The 15,297-nt window shown below is 31.5% G+C and overlaps 1 protein-coding gene across 3 annotated transcripts; it reads left to right on the top strand.

The window, feature by feature from the left end:
- Positions 1-3,660: 3,660 nt before the first annotated feature.
- On the top strand, positions 3,661-6,288 carry LOC133701218 (uncharacterized). 3 transcript variants are annotated; one of them, XM_062125056.1, is made up of 4 exons: positions 3,661-4,310; positions 4,458-5,178; positions 5,244-5,347; positions 5,844-6,288. In XM_062125056.1, the coding sequence occupies exons 1-4, from the start codon at positions 3,790-3,792 to the stop codon at positions 5,917-5,919; spliced, it is 1,422 nt and encodes a 473-aa protein (XP_061981040.1). In that variant the 5' UTR covers positions 3,661-3,789; the 3' UTR covers positions 5,920-6,288. The 3 variants fall into 3 exon arrangements, with proteins under 3 accessions (XP_061981040.1, XP_061981038.1, XP_061981039.1); XM_062125054.1 differs by lacking the exon at positions 5,844-6,288 and adding an exon at positions 5,420-5,838 and having other exon boundaries at positions 3,664-4,310; XM_062125055.1 differs by lacking the exon at positions 5,844-6,288 and adding an exon at positions 5,420-5,838 and having other exon boundaries at positions 3,665-4,310; positions 5,256-5,347.
- The last annotated feature ends 9,009 nt before the right edge of the window (positions 6,289-15,297 follow it).

Raw genomic sequence — 15,297 nt, 5'->3', positions numbered from 1 at the left:
CGGTTTGAAAATTTTTCTCAACCTCTTTCTTGTATAAAATAATTAAAATTTTAATTTTTTTATAATAATTCTTTTAGTTTAGCTCCTTTAATAATTTTTTCTTGCTCCGCCCTTTCTTGTTTATTAACAACATTATATACTACTAATATTAATATAATAAGTAAATTTAACCACAACACTAATTAATAAATAGATCAATATTGATAAAATTCTTAAAAATAAATTATTATATAATTCCTAAAAAATAGGCTATTTAAATCACCCCAAAACTTTATAGTAAAAATTCATGTATGTATTATAAATTTATATTGATATATGTTACATATAATTGGAAAAAAATATTTAAAATAAAAAAGTAGTTAATACGAATTTTAGTGATTATCATTTTAAATACTTACATATCTTATGCATATGTATCCTATTTTATTATTTTGAAATATTTATTAAAACAATTGCATGTATACTTTTTATTCATGTATATATTATTAAATTATATTTACATCACATATAATTGAAAGATTCTTTTAACTAAAATATTAATAGTAGTAGTATATATATAATGTCACACACAAATGTTTTAGTAATTATTATTTTTAAGATTTTATATAGATTTATCCTCCCTATTAATTATTATATTTTGAAAGATAATTCAAATCATGTCCCTAATTGTTTACTTAAGTTGAGCAACAAATTATTTTATATGATTCTTAAATTATAAAAATTGATTTAATTTATCATTATTTGACAATCAAACTTATTTATTTAATACAAAAATAAATTTATTCATTTATGAATTATTCTAAACAATCTATTAGAAAGGGAAATTTATTATAAATTATTTAAATAACACAGAGTGAAACACCTTATAACAATCTAACCCGATTGAGAAATCCTACATTAAATGGAGTTGGATAAGAATTAGTCATTTAACCCATTTAAAAATACAGCCCAAAGCACTAGTGGAGTAAATAAAATTTTCGCTACAGTTCATTTTAATTCCTAAACGTTTTTTTAAGAGTTACTTTAATTTATTTTCTTATAAATAAATCCTTTTTTGAAATTTTTGGTTCCTATGGCAACATAAAACATAGTTATTAAATAAAAAATAAATACAATTAAGTTTGAACTTGTTAAATAGTAAATTTGGTCGCATTTAACCAAATAATTTAAATAAATTGGTAAATAAAGTATCAAGTATGGATTGATTATGATATCTATTTATGAAATAAATATATCAAAAATAGAATAATCTTAGTTTTCTAAATCACATTAAAAATAAATGCTACATATGATTTAAAAATATTAAATTATGACATTAAATGCATTAATGATCTATATACTAAATAATCTCTAGTGATTATTATGATTGTATTTATAAATCATTCATGATATCTTTTATGTTTAGAAATCATATATATAGTGTTTTAATTATGTGTTTATTATTATTATTAAATGATTTTATATTTCTTTATAATATTTATATTATTTAATAAATTTCTAGGGCCAACCACCCAACGCAATAGTAATATGTTGGTCTAGGGCCTTGGCTATGTCAAATCATAGTTTACGGCTATGGTTTTGAGGGACATGGAAGGGAAATGTGAGGTCAAGATCCTCCATCTTTGTTTGACTTTCAATGCTCATAAAAGAAAAGGTGAGAGGTAAATGAAATATCATCATCTAATTCAAATTTAGCCGTTAAAATCAAGTTTTGAATTTTTAGATTTAAAAAAATTATTTTTAATTTATTTTCATCTAAAAACATTTAAAATACATGCTAATAAGGTCAATGGGAGAGCCAAAAAAAAAACTAATTTATTAAGCTTTTCTCTCCTAATTTTGCAACTTCAAAAGAATAGTCAAATGAGGAGTCAAAATAACTTTTTTTTTTAATCAAAGAAAAACAATTCCTGTATATCTATATAAAAAAAATTAAAATAGATTATTTAAATATTTATTCTTTCATCTCCATAACTTTTCTTAAAAAATAAAAGTATTAATATTAAATATATTAAAATACAAAAGGGTTGTTAAAATGATTTTTCTTTATAGGAATGCACAAAAGAGAAAAAAAAACTATATATATTTACCCTAATTAATAAGCTATATCAACAATTTAAATTTTCTAAATAATTTTTACTATTGAAGATGCTCTAATAACCTAGTTAAATCTAATTTTTATCCCCGAAACACCATCAAATTATTCAAAAAAAAAAACAAAAATTTGACCGAATAAAAAAACTTATTTTTTTACTGAAGCTTTCCACACCATTTTAACAATGAGCCCTGTTTTTTGGTTTATTTTGATCCTTAATTGGTTTTTTAACTTTCATCTTAAATTTTATCTCGTAATTAAACAATTTTAGTTAATTTGATTTTGGAATTTTCTAAAACTGTACATACATGACTTTATGCAAATACAAGCAAACGTCAACGTATAAACAATTTTAACATAATTTAAAAAAAAAATTGAAAAAAAATATTTGATGGAAAAGAAAAAACCCTCTCCAATATTATCTCAAGTAAAGTCTTATATATTGTTTTATATGAACAAGAGCTTATATAAGCTAAGAGCTATTTGAATAATAGATTTTCATTTTAAAAAAAAGTCTAAATAAATTATATTTATCAATTATTTCTTCTAAAATAAAAATTATTTCCACTTAAAAAAATATTCTACATATAAAATAAAATAGTTTAGATGTCACTTGTTAAATATATATATATATATATATATATATATATATATAAAAAATAAAAAATATTTTTTAAATATTTTTTAAAAAATTATTTCTAATTTTTCCTAAAAATTATTGCTTTATAGTTATCAAACCCAGCCCGGGGGTTAACTTGGTCAAGGGGCCGGGTCCTGAATTTCATGGGTCAACCGGGAAAAATTAAAAATATATATATTTAAATTTTTAATATTTCATATGAAAAAATAAAAAAAAAATCATGTCAATATAGGCTATACATGTTGTAAATAATGAAGTTTAAAAGAATATTTTAAAAAGTTTTTTATCCCACATTAAAAAAACATAACTTTTTTTCTTGTGAACATAGAGTATATATACTAAAGGGTTTCAAATTTCACATTGAAAAGATATTATGTTATCCTTTTAAGTTGAAGTATTTAAACTAAAAAAATTTTATCCCATATTAAAAAAACATAATTTTTTTTCTTGTGAACATAAAGTATATATATGAAAGGGTTTCAAATCTCATATTGAAAAAATAATTTTTAAAAAAAACATAGAATATATATACGAAAGGGTTTCAAATCATACATTAAAAAACATAATTTTTTTCTTGTAAACATATAATATATATACGAAAGGATTTCAAATCTCACATTGAAAAAAATAAAATTTTTTTCTAATATTTATATAGCAAACTTTAAAAAGTGTTAATAATAAATTAAAAAAATATGAAAAAAAAGGTACAAGAGAAAAACTACATTTAAAAAAGAAAAATAATAATAAATAAAAATATTAGATCTCGTCATGATTCATTGGAGTCATGAATTAACCTACCGAGTTAATCGAGATTTGCCAAGTTATTACTCTGACCGGTTTCTTACCTGTCAAGCAAGACCGAGTTTAATGATCTTATTGAAGCTATTGTAAAGTTTTTTCAAGAATAAAGTAATTTGTAATGAAAAAATAAAATAAAAAAGTAACAACCAGCACATAATTTTATAAAAGCAACGACCATCTTTCATTTACTATGCTTTATTACATAGTAGATTAAAAGCTAGTTGGGTTGCAATCTCGAAGCAGAAGAAGAGAAATGGAAAACACAAAAACTAATGTGGCAGAAGAAGAAGAAGAAGAGAGTGTAGTGTTGGAAATTCCACTAGGAGACGCAGCAGAGACATTCAACTTAGAGAAAGCAGTATGCAGCCATGGCTTATTCATGATGTCTCCCAACCACTGGGACCCTCTCTCCCTAACATTCTCTCGCCCTTTGCGTCTCTCTCTATCTGATTCTGATCCTCAAGTTTCCACTCCTACTACTTCACTCTTTGTCTCCATCTCTCACCCTCCTCACCCCCCTCACTCTCTCAGCGTCCGCGTTTATGGCACGCGTTGTCTCTCTCCAAAGCATCAAGAATCACTGGTGGCTCAGGTGGTGAGGATGCTGAGGTTGTCGGAAACAGATGAAAGTAATGCAAGAGAGTTTAGAAAGATGGCAGAGGCGGCAGCCGCGGAGGAAAATAATTCTTGGTTGACAGGTTTTGGTGGGAGAGTGTTTAGGTCTCCCACTTTGTTTGAGGATATGGTCAAGTGCATTCTTCTTTGTAATTGCCAGTAATACTCTCCACGCCATCTTTTCTTTTATTAACGAATGTCGAGTCCTTTCTCCATGTCTTTGGCATGCCTTTGCATTGTTTGATAAAATGTCCCTGAGAGTAATAGATGGTGTCTTTTGTCTCTCTCTCTCTCTTTCTTGAACAGATGGCCGAGGACTTTGAGCATGGCTAGAGCACTTTGTGAGCTACAGTGTGAACTGCAGTGTAAATCATCTGCTGTGTTTGTTGCTCAAGCTGTGAATGCGACTGTCAAGAATAAAAGTAATGACACTGCTCATAATTTTATTCCGAACACGCCTGCCGATAAAGAGTCCAAGAGAAATATCAGAGCATCTAAAGTTTCAAAAAACTTAGCAAGCAAGATTGAGGAAACAGAAACCCTCTTGGAAGCTGATGCTAACTTGAAAACAGATAGTGCCTATATTGGAAGAGAAACTCAGGAGAGTGTAGAAAATGATTCATGTGCAAGATGCAGTTCACGTCATGGGTCTGATTCCTGTGCGCCTGATAGTCTTCAATCTCAGCATGGAATACAACCTGGTGTGAACAAGATGATTTGTAATTTCCCCAGTCCAAGAGAACTAGCAAATCTTGATGAAAGTTTTCTGGCCAAGCGCTGCAATCTTGGCTATCGAGCAATTCGAATCATAAAACTTGCTCAGAGTATTGTAGAAGGGAGGATTCCACTAAGAGAAGTTGAAGAAGGTTGTGCTAATGGAGCAAGCTCTTCTTGCTATAACAAGTTGGCTGATCAGTTTAGACAGATAGATGGATTTGGTCCTTTCACATGCGCAAATGTGCTTATGTGCATGGGATTTTATCATATCATTCCAACTGATTCTGAGACAGTGAGACATCTAAAACAGGTCAGCTTTTGTTTCTAACCCAATGCTCTGTCAACTGTTGAAGATATGCTTCCAATGTCCCATAGCTGTCAATACAGGTGCATGCCAAAAAATCCACCATTCAAACAGTTCAAAGGGATGTTGAAGAGATATATGGAAAATATGCGCCTTTCCAGTTCCTAGCATACTGGTAATTATGGAGTGTGCTGAAGTTTTAATTATTCCATGTCAATATCTTACTCGCGTGAATTTCTATGTTCAGGGCTGAGTTATGGCACTTCTATGAGAAAAGATTTGGGAAGCTAAGTGAAATACCAACATCTGATTATAAACTTATTACTGCCAGCAATATGAGAAGTAAAGGTGGTCATAAAAATAAGAGGACTAAAAGATGCTAATGGAAAGCGCCCTTACCTTAAGTTAATTAAGAAAGTAGGTCAAAATTTGTGCTTGTGAAAGAGTGTTATGTGCTTGTTGACTTTCACATCTTTATGTATGACCACACAACTAATGCATATTGGGGCTCTTTAAAAACTGATCTGTCACCCCTTTCAAATAATATCTTCTGATTTATGATAGTTCTTGTTTAGTTTTCCAGTACTGTAATATTTGTTCTTCATCAATGTACTTCTTGTGCCCAATGATTTTTATACTACTCTATTGATGCTTATTGTTCATTAATGTAGTTTGCATCATCCCCATGATATATACTTCGATATGACAAGCACCCAGCCAATAAAAAATACAGCAACGAAGATCTAACCAACTCCATGGAAGGTTGCAATTGTTTTGTATTTTTGTTGAAAATTTGTGTCTCTCTCTTAGACTTTTGGGAATTAAGGATTATTAGCTGCAGATATATTTGTGACAATGGTAAACATGTACCAGGATGGTATTTACTAAGTGCAGAAGCAAAGTCCAATTCACACCCATGAGAACATGCATTCTTCTTACAGCCCTCGAGTACGAGGAAGATGAAAGAGTTCAACATTGCCGTTGACACAGCCAACTGCAAGATGTTCTCAAGCTCTTTAACCACCTCATTCATTGTTGGCCTGTTGGCTGCCAATTCTTTGACACGCCCAATTGCCAGATCAATAAACTTTTCTACACCTGTCAGTGGTGTGCACAGACTAAGAGTGGGATCAAGGATGTATGAATCTTTTGTCTTCTGGTTATCCATTGGTGTCTTCACCTCTCTCACAACAAAGTTCCCATGTTCTATTGCTTTTTGACCAGTAACGAACTCCAACATTTCCACTCCAAAACTATAAACATTGCTTTTCCAGTCAACTGTCCGGTCATGAAATATTCAGGATCCATGTAGCCCTACACCTTACATGACTTGAACTTCGGGTCTCTGGCAACGCAGGGCGGTGCCATGAGAACATCTCATTTATGCTAAGTTTTGGAGCATACATATCATAAAATAAAATTATATAAAATTTATAGCATTTCTAAACTTTCAAAAATATTCTTTAATTCCAATAAAATCAAATAATAATCCATAATACTTATTACAATATCAAAATCCAAACTTTAACAAAAATAATGTAATAGGGGAGCATTTTAAGATATTAAACAAGTCTAGAAGATAGAAGATTCAAGGAAACAAAACATACAAACAAAGTAGCAAAAACCCTAAATTAAAAATTAACCTGCTAATTGAAATTAAAAACTTGAAATAATATTAAAATGAAAGGGTGAGTTCAACTAACTCAGTGAGGGAATAACAATTAATATACATTATAGATATTTATGAGTATAGGCCATCAGTTGAGATAATATAGAAGTAAAAGAACTGAAATAAATATATATACATATATATTAAGCATAATAGCATATGGTAATAGAATACATTACAGATATCAAATAAAACTACAAGCTCGAATAACAAACAAAACCTAAGATTTTGGTAAAAGATGAGATTTGTAGCCTCGATCATTATGGGAGGATCAGTCGTCATATGCCGGTGTCTCTTTTACCAGCTAAGTATACATAATATTATGTGTATATAAACTGATTACTCTTTGTTAGTATGGAGTTTTTAACAAGTATACTAATATCAAGACATAATAGATACTCGTATAATTATTAAAGTAAGAAATGTCGTATTGAATAGCATTTACTTCAACAAAATACGAGTAAAAAATCAAGAATAGATGAGTGCTCATAAAAATAAACAACACACACATATTTATTCAAGAATTAACCAGTTGTACTCTTCATATAATAAACATACATATATTATTTATATTATATGCATATTAAAGATTATCCCACTCACCTGTAAAATGAAGCAAAAGACAAACGAATACAGAACCAGAGACTACTGAGGATTGTTAGTAGAAATGTCAGCAGAACGTATAATGGATACGAAAAATACTCAAAAACAATCAAAGAAAATAATATAAAAAATTAACACTCTAAGATTAGAGACTAAAATGTAATTATAAAGCTGAATTAATTTACCCAATCGATTCCAAAAATACCGCAAACTGGTCAAATTTAACAACCCTATTAACCCTACTATTGGGTCAACCAGACAACTTAAATAACCAACCAGTCGCACACCACTACAAGCCATCTAGTTGGCCGGTTTAGACCAACTAGTTGACCGACAACATTGAGCTAACCGGTCGACTAGTTTATTAGGATTCTAGAATCCCGATTTGTTAGTCTTCAAATCTAGAGATCCAAAAATAATTGACTTGTTCCTCTAAAACCTATAATTTCAATCATCTAATTAGTTTATTTTAAGTCAAATAACATCCTAAAATATCAATTGAATTTCTTAAGTCGTTCAAACATCATAATAAAATTCTCAAATACTTTTTTAATTCATCAACTATCAAATTTCTAATTGAAAACAATAAAAAAAAGATACTTAGTTGTTTCTTCAACCCTTCTCCAAACTTAAAAATTTAAGATTAAAACTGAAATTCTTCGAATTTTTAAGAGAAGTCTTGGTAGAGGAAAGAAAATAGAAGAAGCGAGGAAAAACAATTATCTCGGAACCTTTTCTTTAAATACCTAAATTAATTTGAGCGGGGTTTGGGCTTTCTAGCTTGCTGGGACAGCAAATGGATAGTGAAGAAAATATAACCTCAGTCACATTTTATATTAGGCCCTGTTTGTTTGCAGGAAAGTAGTTTTCTTTTGGAAAGTGAATTCCGGAGAAAGTAAATTCCGGGAAAGTAAATTCCGGGAAAGTATTTTCCGATGTTTGGTAGTGTAATGGAAAATAAGTTGGAAAACACTTTCCAGTGTTTGGTTATGTTATGGAAAATGAGCTGGAAAATAACTTATTAATATTTTATTTTTTGAAGTTTATTAAAATAATGAGGAACAAATCTTACAAATTAAAAAGTTGAATGAGAATGAAATTGAAAAAAAATATAATTTCATAAATTATCTCAAATAAAATAAATAATAATCAAAATAATAGAGATCAAATCTAAAAAATTAAAAAAAATAAAAGGTGAAGAAATTAAAATAATAATAATTAACATTTCATAAATTATTTCAAATAAAATAAGTAAAAATCAAAAGAATGAGGACCAAATTTGATAGATAAAAAATTTCAATAAAAAAATGATAAGAAAAAAGCAAATAGCAATTATAAAAGTAAGGACCAAAATTAATATAAAAATTAAATTTTAAGAGATGAAATTGAAAAATAAATATTCAAAACAAATTATATATAGCAATCAAAAGTTTGAGGATCAAATTTGATATAATCAGCAAATAATGACATTTCTAAATTTTTCACAACTTCCGGAAAGTGTTTTCCGCCCAAATTTTTCAGGAAAACACTTTCCTGAAAACCAAGCCAAATTTTCCTTTGACTGGAAAGTGTTTTTCGTCGACCAATTTTTCCAATAGCAAACAAACACAGGAAAGTTTGGAAAGTGGTTTCCCGGAAACCACTTTCCGGAAAACAAACACAGCCAAAAGGGAAAACACTTTCCTAGAAATCAAACTAAATTTTTCTTTGACTGGAAAGTGTTTTCCGTTGACCGAAAAGTGTTTCCGTTGACCAGAAAGTGTTTCCGTTGACCGGAAAGTGTTTTCCGTTGACCAACTTTTCTAATGGCAAACAAACACATGAAAGTTTGGAAAATGGTTTCCCGAAAAATGAATTCTGGGAAACAAACATGGCTTTAGTGTGTTACGATATTCAATAAACTTTAGCCTTTAGTCTTTAGAGCTTCTATAAATTTATTTAATCTTAACTTGTTTTGACGTCATTCAATTAGATAACTCTAGTTTGACAGGATAATTTAGACTTCTAGCTAGCTAGCACGTGCATTATCACTGGCTTATGTTCTCCTGACATTCATCCTGCAAACTTTTTTTTTTTTTGGTTGGGGGGGGGGGGGGGGGGGGGGCGGGGGGGGCTCCGCAGCTGGGAACTTGGTCCTGAAAATACTGCCATTTTCAAATTCTCTTGTTAAGATAGAAACTGTATCCATCGTTTCAAGAGTAAAGATTTAAAGAATACTAACCAGTGACCGACCCTTCGACTCCAGTAGAAACCTGGCCTTCAGCAATGTCCAAAGATTTCGATAGACCAAAATCAGTAACTTTTGTGTATGATTGGTGGATTGGCAAGCTCATGCATGCAAATAAGCAAATATCTCTAGCTGAATCGAGTGCTATTCCGAGTCTCTTCACCCACACCCAACTTAACTGGAAGACCGACTTAACTGCAGGATATATATTATCGAATGGGAAGCTGAGAACCTGCGACGTTCCCAAAGAAACTTCATTTCTAAGATGGCCACCCATCTACACATGAGAGACTCCCCAATTTACTTTTCAACTTTGTCAATACTGATATGCTACTGCAAGTTTTATTCTGTTGTTATTGGAATTGCACTGTATGCTGATGTGATTACGTTATGCAGTTTTGTTGTCTTCAGTACTGTTTTATGGATAATAATAATATTCTGTAAAGAATGCAACTTGATTCAATTTTTATGAAAAGCACAATTGAGGTCTCAACAAGTACTTTCTTTTGTTGTAAGAAATGTGAAGATGCCTGAAAAACCCAATCTGTTAGACTACAATCTCTAATTCAACTTACTCTTAACTGATAACAGAAATCTAAAAAGGCTGACTAGATTCTTGTGATGAACCCTTGAAAGAAGCTCAAGCAGTACAGTTTTGAACTCAAGATTACCCTGCGATGATCTCTTCTAATGGCAACCAGCATACCAGTGGGAAGAGTTCCTTTGTCAACCTGAGAACACATTGCAAATTGAGTGCAAAGAAAGAGGTAAAAAAAAAATATAGAGAGAGGATTGGCATTAATGTTGAGTGCACAGTTACAGTTTGGACTCTGAATTTGTTGCGTACGCAATTTTCTGTCGGTGTAGAAGGTGAAGAATGTGGCTGTTGGGAAACTTTGCAGCATTCTGATGATTGCATCTTCTTACAAACGGAATACCATGAAGCCTGAAAAGTGAAGACAGTTGGCACAGCATTATAATGTGACAAATTCGACCCTATGTTTGTTTCATTTAGATAATTCAATTCAACTTCCATCAATTCTTAACAAACATCCATAACTTATGGGGAAAATATTAGTCAAATGGCACACAATTTTTGACTAAAATGCTATGCGATAATTTTCTTTTTCTTAGTAAAACAGATGTAGGATATCATTTTTTGAAAATAATTTCTTTTACATTTTTTAAAATGATTTTTTAATTAGGGTAGGATATTTTAGTCTAAATTTTCTAACATGTTGCTATGTTTTCACTAAATAAGTGACTCGCAGTACGTTATAGGTTCACTACAACATTATACAGTTTCACCAACGGACTCATTCCGTCGGTGACAGCAATGAACTCCGTCGGTGAAATAACTACCGACGGCATCACCGACGGAACACGTCCGTCGGTATAACAGTCGTTGGTAACTCCTATTTCCATCGTTAAATCTGTCGCAAATAAAAAAAAACACACACCGACGGAATACCGACGGTCTTTCAGACGGATACGCGCGCGCCAAAAAAAAGTTTCCCGTGGGAACATTACCGACAGAATAAATCCGTATGAAATTTCATCGATATGTACCGACGGAATCACCGACGGACTTGGCGTCGGTAATTATGGCATGGCTGGTAATTGTTTTGCAACTCTCTGTGAAATACCGACGGATAATATCCGTCGGTATATCTGTCTGAATTTAATCACCGACGGATGGTATCCGTCGGTGATGCCGTCGGTAATGATGGCATGGCTGTAATTGTTTGGCAACTCTCTGTGTAATACCGACGGATATTATCCGTCGGTATATCCATCGGTATGTATTTAAAATAAATAAAAAAATAATTTATTAATTGTAAAAAACCTTAATAAACAAATAAAAATGGATTAAACATTAAAAATATAAAAGTAATGTTAAATAATATTCATTACAAATTTAATGTGTTTAAAAAACAAAATTAAACTAGAATAGCGGCGGAGCTGGAGGAGGAGGAGGAGGCTGGTTGTTCTCGGGACCATACGGCCAAAAAGAAGCTGCACAAGTATCGTCACCCATCTTTGATCTCATCTCCATGACTATTTGACGGAGCTCATCATAATTCGTCGAGAGTTATTGATATTGTTGTTTCAACGCAATGAACTCCTCAGACTGGGTGTTTGATACTGATGGAGAGCTTCCAACAGTTGAGACACTACGAGCCGAGCGCAAGTTTTTAGCCGTAGTGTTGGAGAGCCCGTAGACCCGATTTTTATCGGGTCCACCAGACAATCCCGCCTCCATCCATAAATCTGGATCGAAATCTGGATGGGTCGACGGATTGTCCCCATATCTCTCCCTCAACCGGCTATTATAGGTCTCCTGAAAATTCTGTCGGTAAAAAAATCACCAAATGCAATTCAAGATGCAATTCAAGAAATTAATAACTTACAAAATAAAATGAATGAACGAACATACCACGAAGTGCTGAGCACGGTTGTCCACGAACTGTTGCACCCCCTTTTGGCGGTCTTGACTCCGCACATGCGTCTCTACAAACAGCTCCATTGGACTCGGTTCACGTCCAAGAGACGCAGCCTGTAAGGAAAAAATAGGTTGGAAGTTAAATATATTATAAGGAACGACAAATTATTTAACGATATATTTCATTAAAATTAATCTTATCATCCGCTTTGCATGTGCGCTGAATGGGACGGATCCGCCAGTATACGTGGTCACCGAACCATGAATTTGCCAGTTCTGGTTGTCGACGCCGGACTGTGAGCACCGTGAGAATCGCTCTGAGGTCACGTGCTCAATATATGCCGTCCATATTTCCCCCGAGATGAATGGCGGTTTGAATTCCTGTCAAACCGCCACCTCATTCCATCCTTCAAGACCGTTATCCCTCGCTTGTCTTTTTAATTTTTTTTGGGTGTCATACCAAAAATCACGCAACTTACTTCCATACTAACAAATTAGAATTTAAAATATAAAATTATAAAACAAAAATAAATATTATTTTCGATGTTACCTAGTTGCCGCGTGATTCTCCCATACCCTCCTCACAACATTGTTGTCCGCCCTATCCCACTCAAATTTGTTCTGTGTATATAAATAATTCATATAAAATAAGAATAGTACAAGATATAAAATTATAAAAATCATTTATTAAAAATAAGCTGGAAATTAAAAATTAACACCGACCTGAAATCGCTTAAACTATGCATCGATATTAGGTTTCCAATCAAGATGTCTGGAAACCTGGCTCCATTGAAACAATGGAATCTCCATCGACGATTTAAATGTTAATGTTATAGTCCTTGCAACCTCAATGTTTGTGAACCTGATATTAAATAAAAATAGTAATATTAATTAGTTGTTCATAAATTATGTTATAAGTATATAAAAAAAACACTAAAACCTAAACAAACTTACATTGAGAGGTCATCCTTCCATTGTGCCTGGTACTTGCGGGTGAATTGACCCCGCTGTGAAGACACACCGCTTCTGCACTGTGAAACCGCGCTAGAAGAGGCAGCATCACAAGTTGGTGTAGATTCCTCGCCGTGATCAGCACTTAAGGATACATCCTCCTCGCTGCTAGAAGAACTAGCTGCAACCGTCTTCTGACGACGTGCTGTAGATTTCATTCTACGCATCTACACAAATTTATACGAATAATTACATAATTAACTTCGATTATTTTAAAAAAAAATTCGACAGAGTCTCCCCTATACCGGGGGATCCCAAGTTATCGACAAAATCATATTACACTTCTAATTTTATTTCACATCCCGATCCAATCATCGTGGATCTCAACCCAACTCATCATCATCAACACAACATTTTATTCAATAACATCATATAATGATATTCAAGTAAAAGAATCAATTTCAACTATGAATATTCATTGTTAAATTGGTACTTAGAGTTACAAACATTAGATTAAAGTCATACATTCAAATTTACGGATTAATATTACATTTCAAGTTTTAGGAGACAAGACTCTTAATTTATAAATAATTACATGGTCATAAGCAAAAGATAACTAAATCAATATCATTCCTAACACAATCGACCCTAATGGACCTCAAAATAGAAATTAACGTGTACACATAAATATAAAAATGTAATAACAAGCAATAACAATGACATGGAAACAATAATATCCTAAATTAAGATAAACTAATTAAATGTAATTCTATATATATAAATTAACATTTTTAACATAAATTCAACAAGAACAATTATAGCAATACAAACAATAATATCCTAAATTAAGATAAACTAATTAAATGTAATTATATATATATAAATTAACATTTTTAAAATAATTCAACAATAACAATTATATATATAAATTAACATTTTTAACATCAATTCAACAATAACAATTATATATATAAATTAACATTTTTGACATAAATTCAACAATAACAATTATAGCAATACAAACAATAATATCCTAAATTAAGATAAACTAATTAAATGTAATTCTATATATATAAATTAACATTTTTAAAATAATTCAACAATAACAATTATATATATAAATTAACATTTTTAACATAAATTCAACAATAAAAATTATAGCAATACAAACAATAATATCCTAAATTAATAAATAAAATTAAAAAACTAAAAAACACTACACAAAACAACATAAACACAAAACATGCAATACACAAAACTAAAAAACACTATATCAATTCAAAATAAATTTGGGAATAAAAAATGCTTACCTTAATAGTGTGTTGAATTTAAGATTTTATCTACAAACAATACACAAAACAAAGAACACCAAAAAAAATAATCATAATTAAAATAAAAAAATACAAAGATAAAGAAAAAAGACTACATACCTTGGTAAAATCACAACCACCAAAACAATAAAATCTCTTCAATTTGCCAAATAGAAACGGAGAGGAGAAGAGAAATGAAGAAGAAGAGAAACGGAGCCGAGAGAAAAAAAATGAACCAAATGGGGGAAAGGGGGGATTTATATTGCAATTTTTCCGACGGAATTACCGACGGACATTAATTGTTGTCGGTGGCATTAAATTCCATCGGTAATTCCATCGGAAATTAATTGAAATGCGCACCAAAAAAGTTCGAAAATCTCACCGAACTTTTCGATCCGTCGGCAAATCCGTCGGTATACCCGTCGGTATTCGTGCAGACGGACACGTGTCAGACATGCGTTAGCTGTCAGTGATTCTGTCGGTATTGGGCGTCGGGAAATCCATCGGTATTCGTGCAGACGGACACGTGTCAGACATGCATGCGCTTCGATATGTGCGTTAATTCGTCGGTGATTCCGTCGGTATTGGGCGTCGGCAAATCCGTCAGTGAATGTGGCACAATCTCGTAAACTTTTTGCAACTCTCTGTGAAATACCGACGGGTTATATTCCGTCAAAAACGCCGTCGGTGAATGTGGCACAATCTCGTAAATTTTTTGCAACTCTCTGTGAAATACCGACGGGTTATATTCCATCGAAAAAGCTGTCGGTGAAACCGTAAATTTGTCTTATTGTTTGTATGTAACCTTGTCAAAAAATCTTGAATTGCAATCTTACAGCACACACAACACAATAACAAGTGCTGACCATTAAAGAAGAATAAATATTTCATGTTTCAAATTATTACAGTATAAAATAAGGCT

This window comes from Populus nigra, chromosome 8 (genome assembly GCF_951802175.1).
Source record: "Populus nigra chromosome 8, ddPopNigr1.1, whole genome shotgun sequence".
NCBI lineage: Eukaryota > Viridiplantae > Streptophyta > Magnoliopsida > Malpighiales > Salicaceae > Populus > Populus nigra.
Note: the sequence above shows the minus strand (reverse complement) of the source record. Positions and strands in the feature narration are given on the sequence as shown.

Bases quoted from the DNA above. Each gene is read 5' to 3' on its own strand.
- LOC133701218 (XM_062125054.1), top strand. From the start codon at position 3,790: ATGGAAAACACAAAAACTAATGTGGCAGAAGAAGAAGAAGAAGAGAGT. The intron at 4,311-4,457 runs GTAATACTCTCC...TTTCTTGAACAG, and splicing joins ATTCTTCTTTGTAATTGCCA to ATGGCCGAGGACTTTGAGCA. The intron at 5,348-5,419 runs GTAATTATGGAG...TTCTATGTTCAG, and splicing joins TTCCAGTTCCTAGCATACTG to GGCTGAGTTATGGCACTTCT.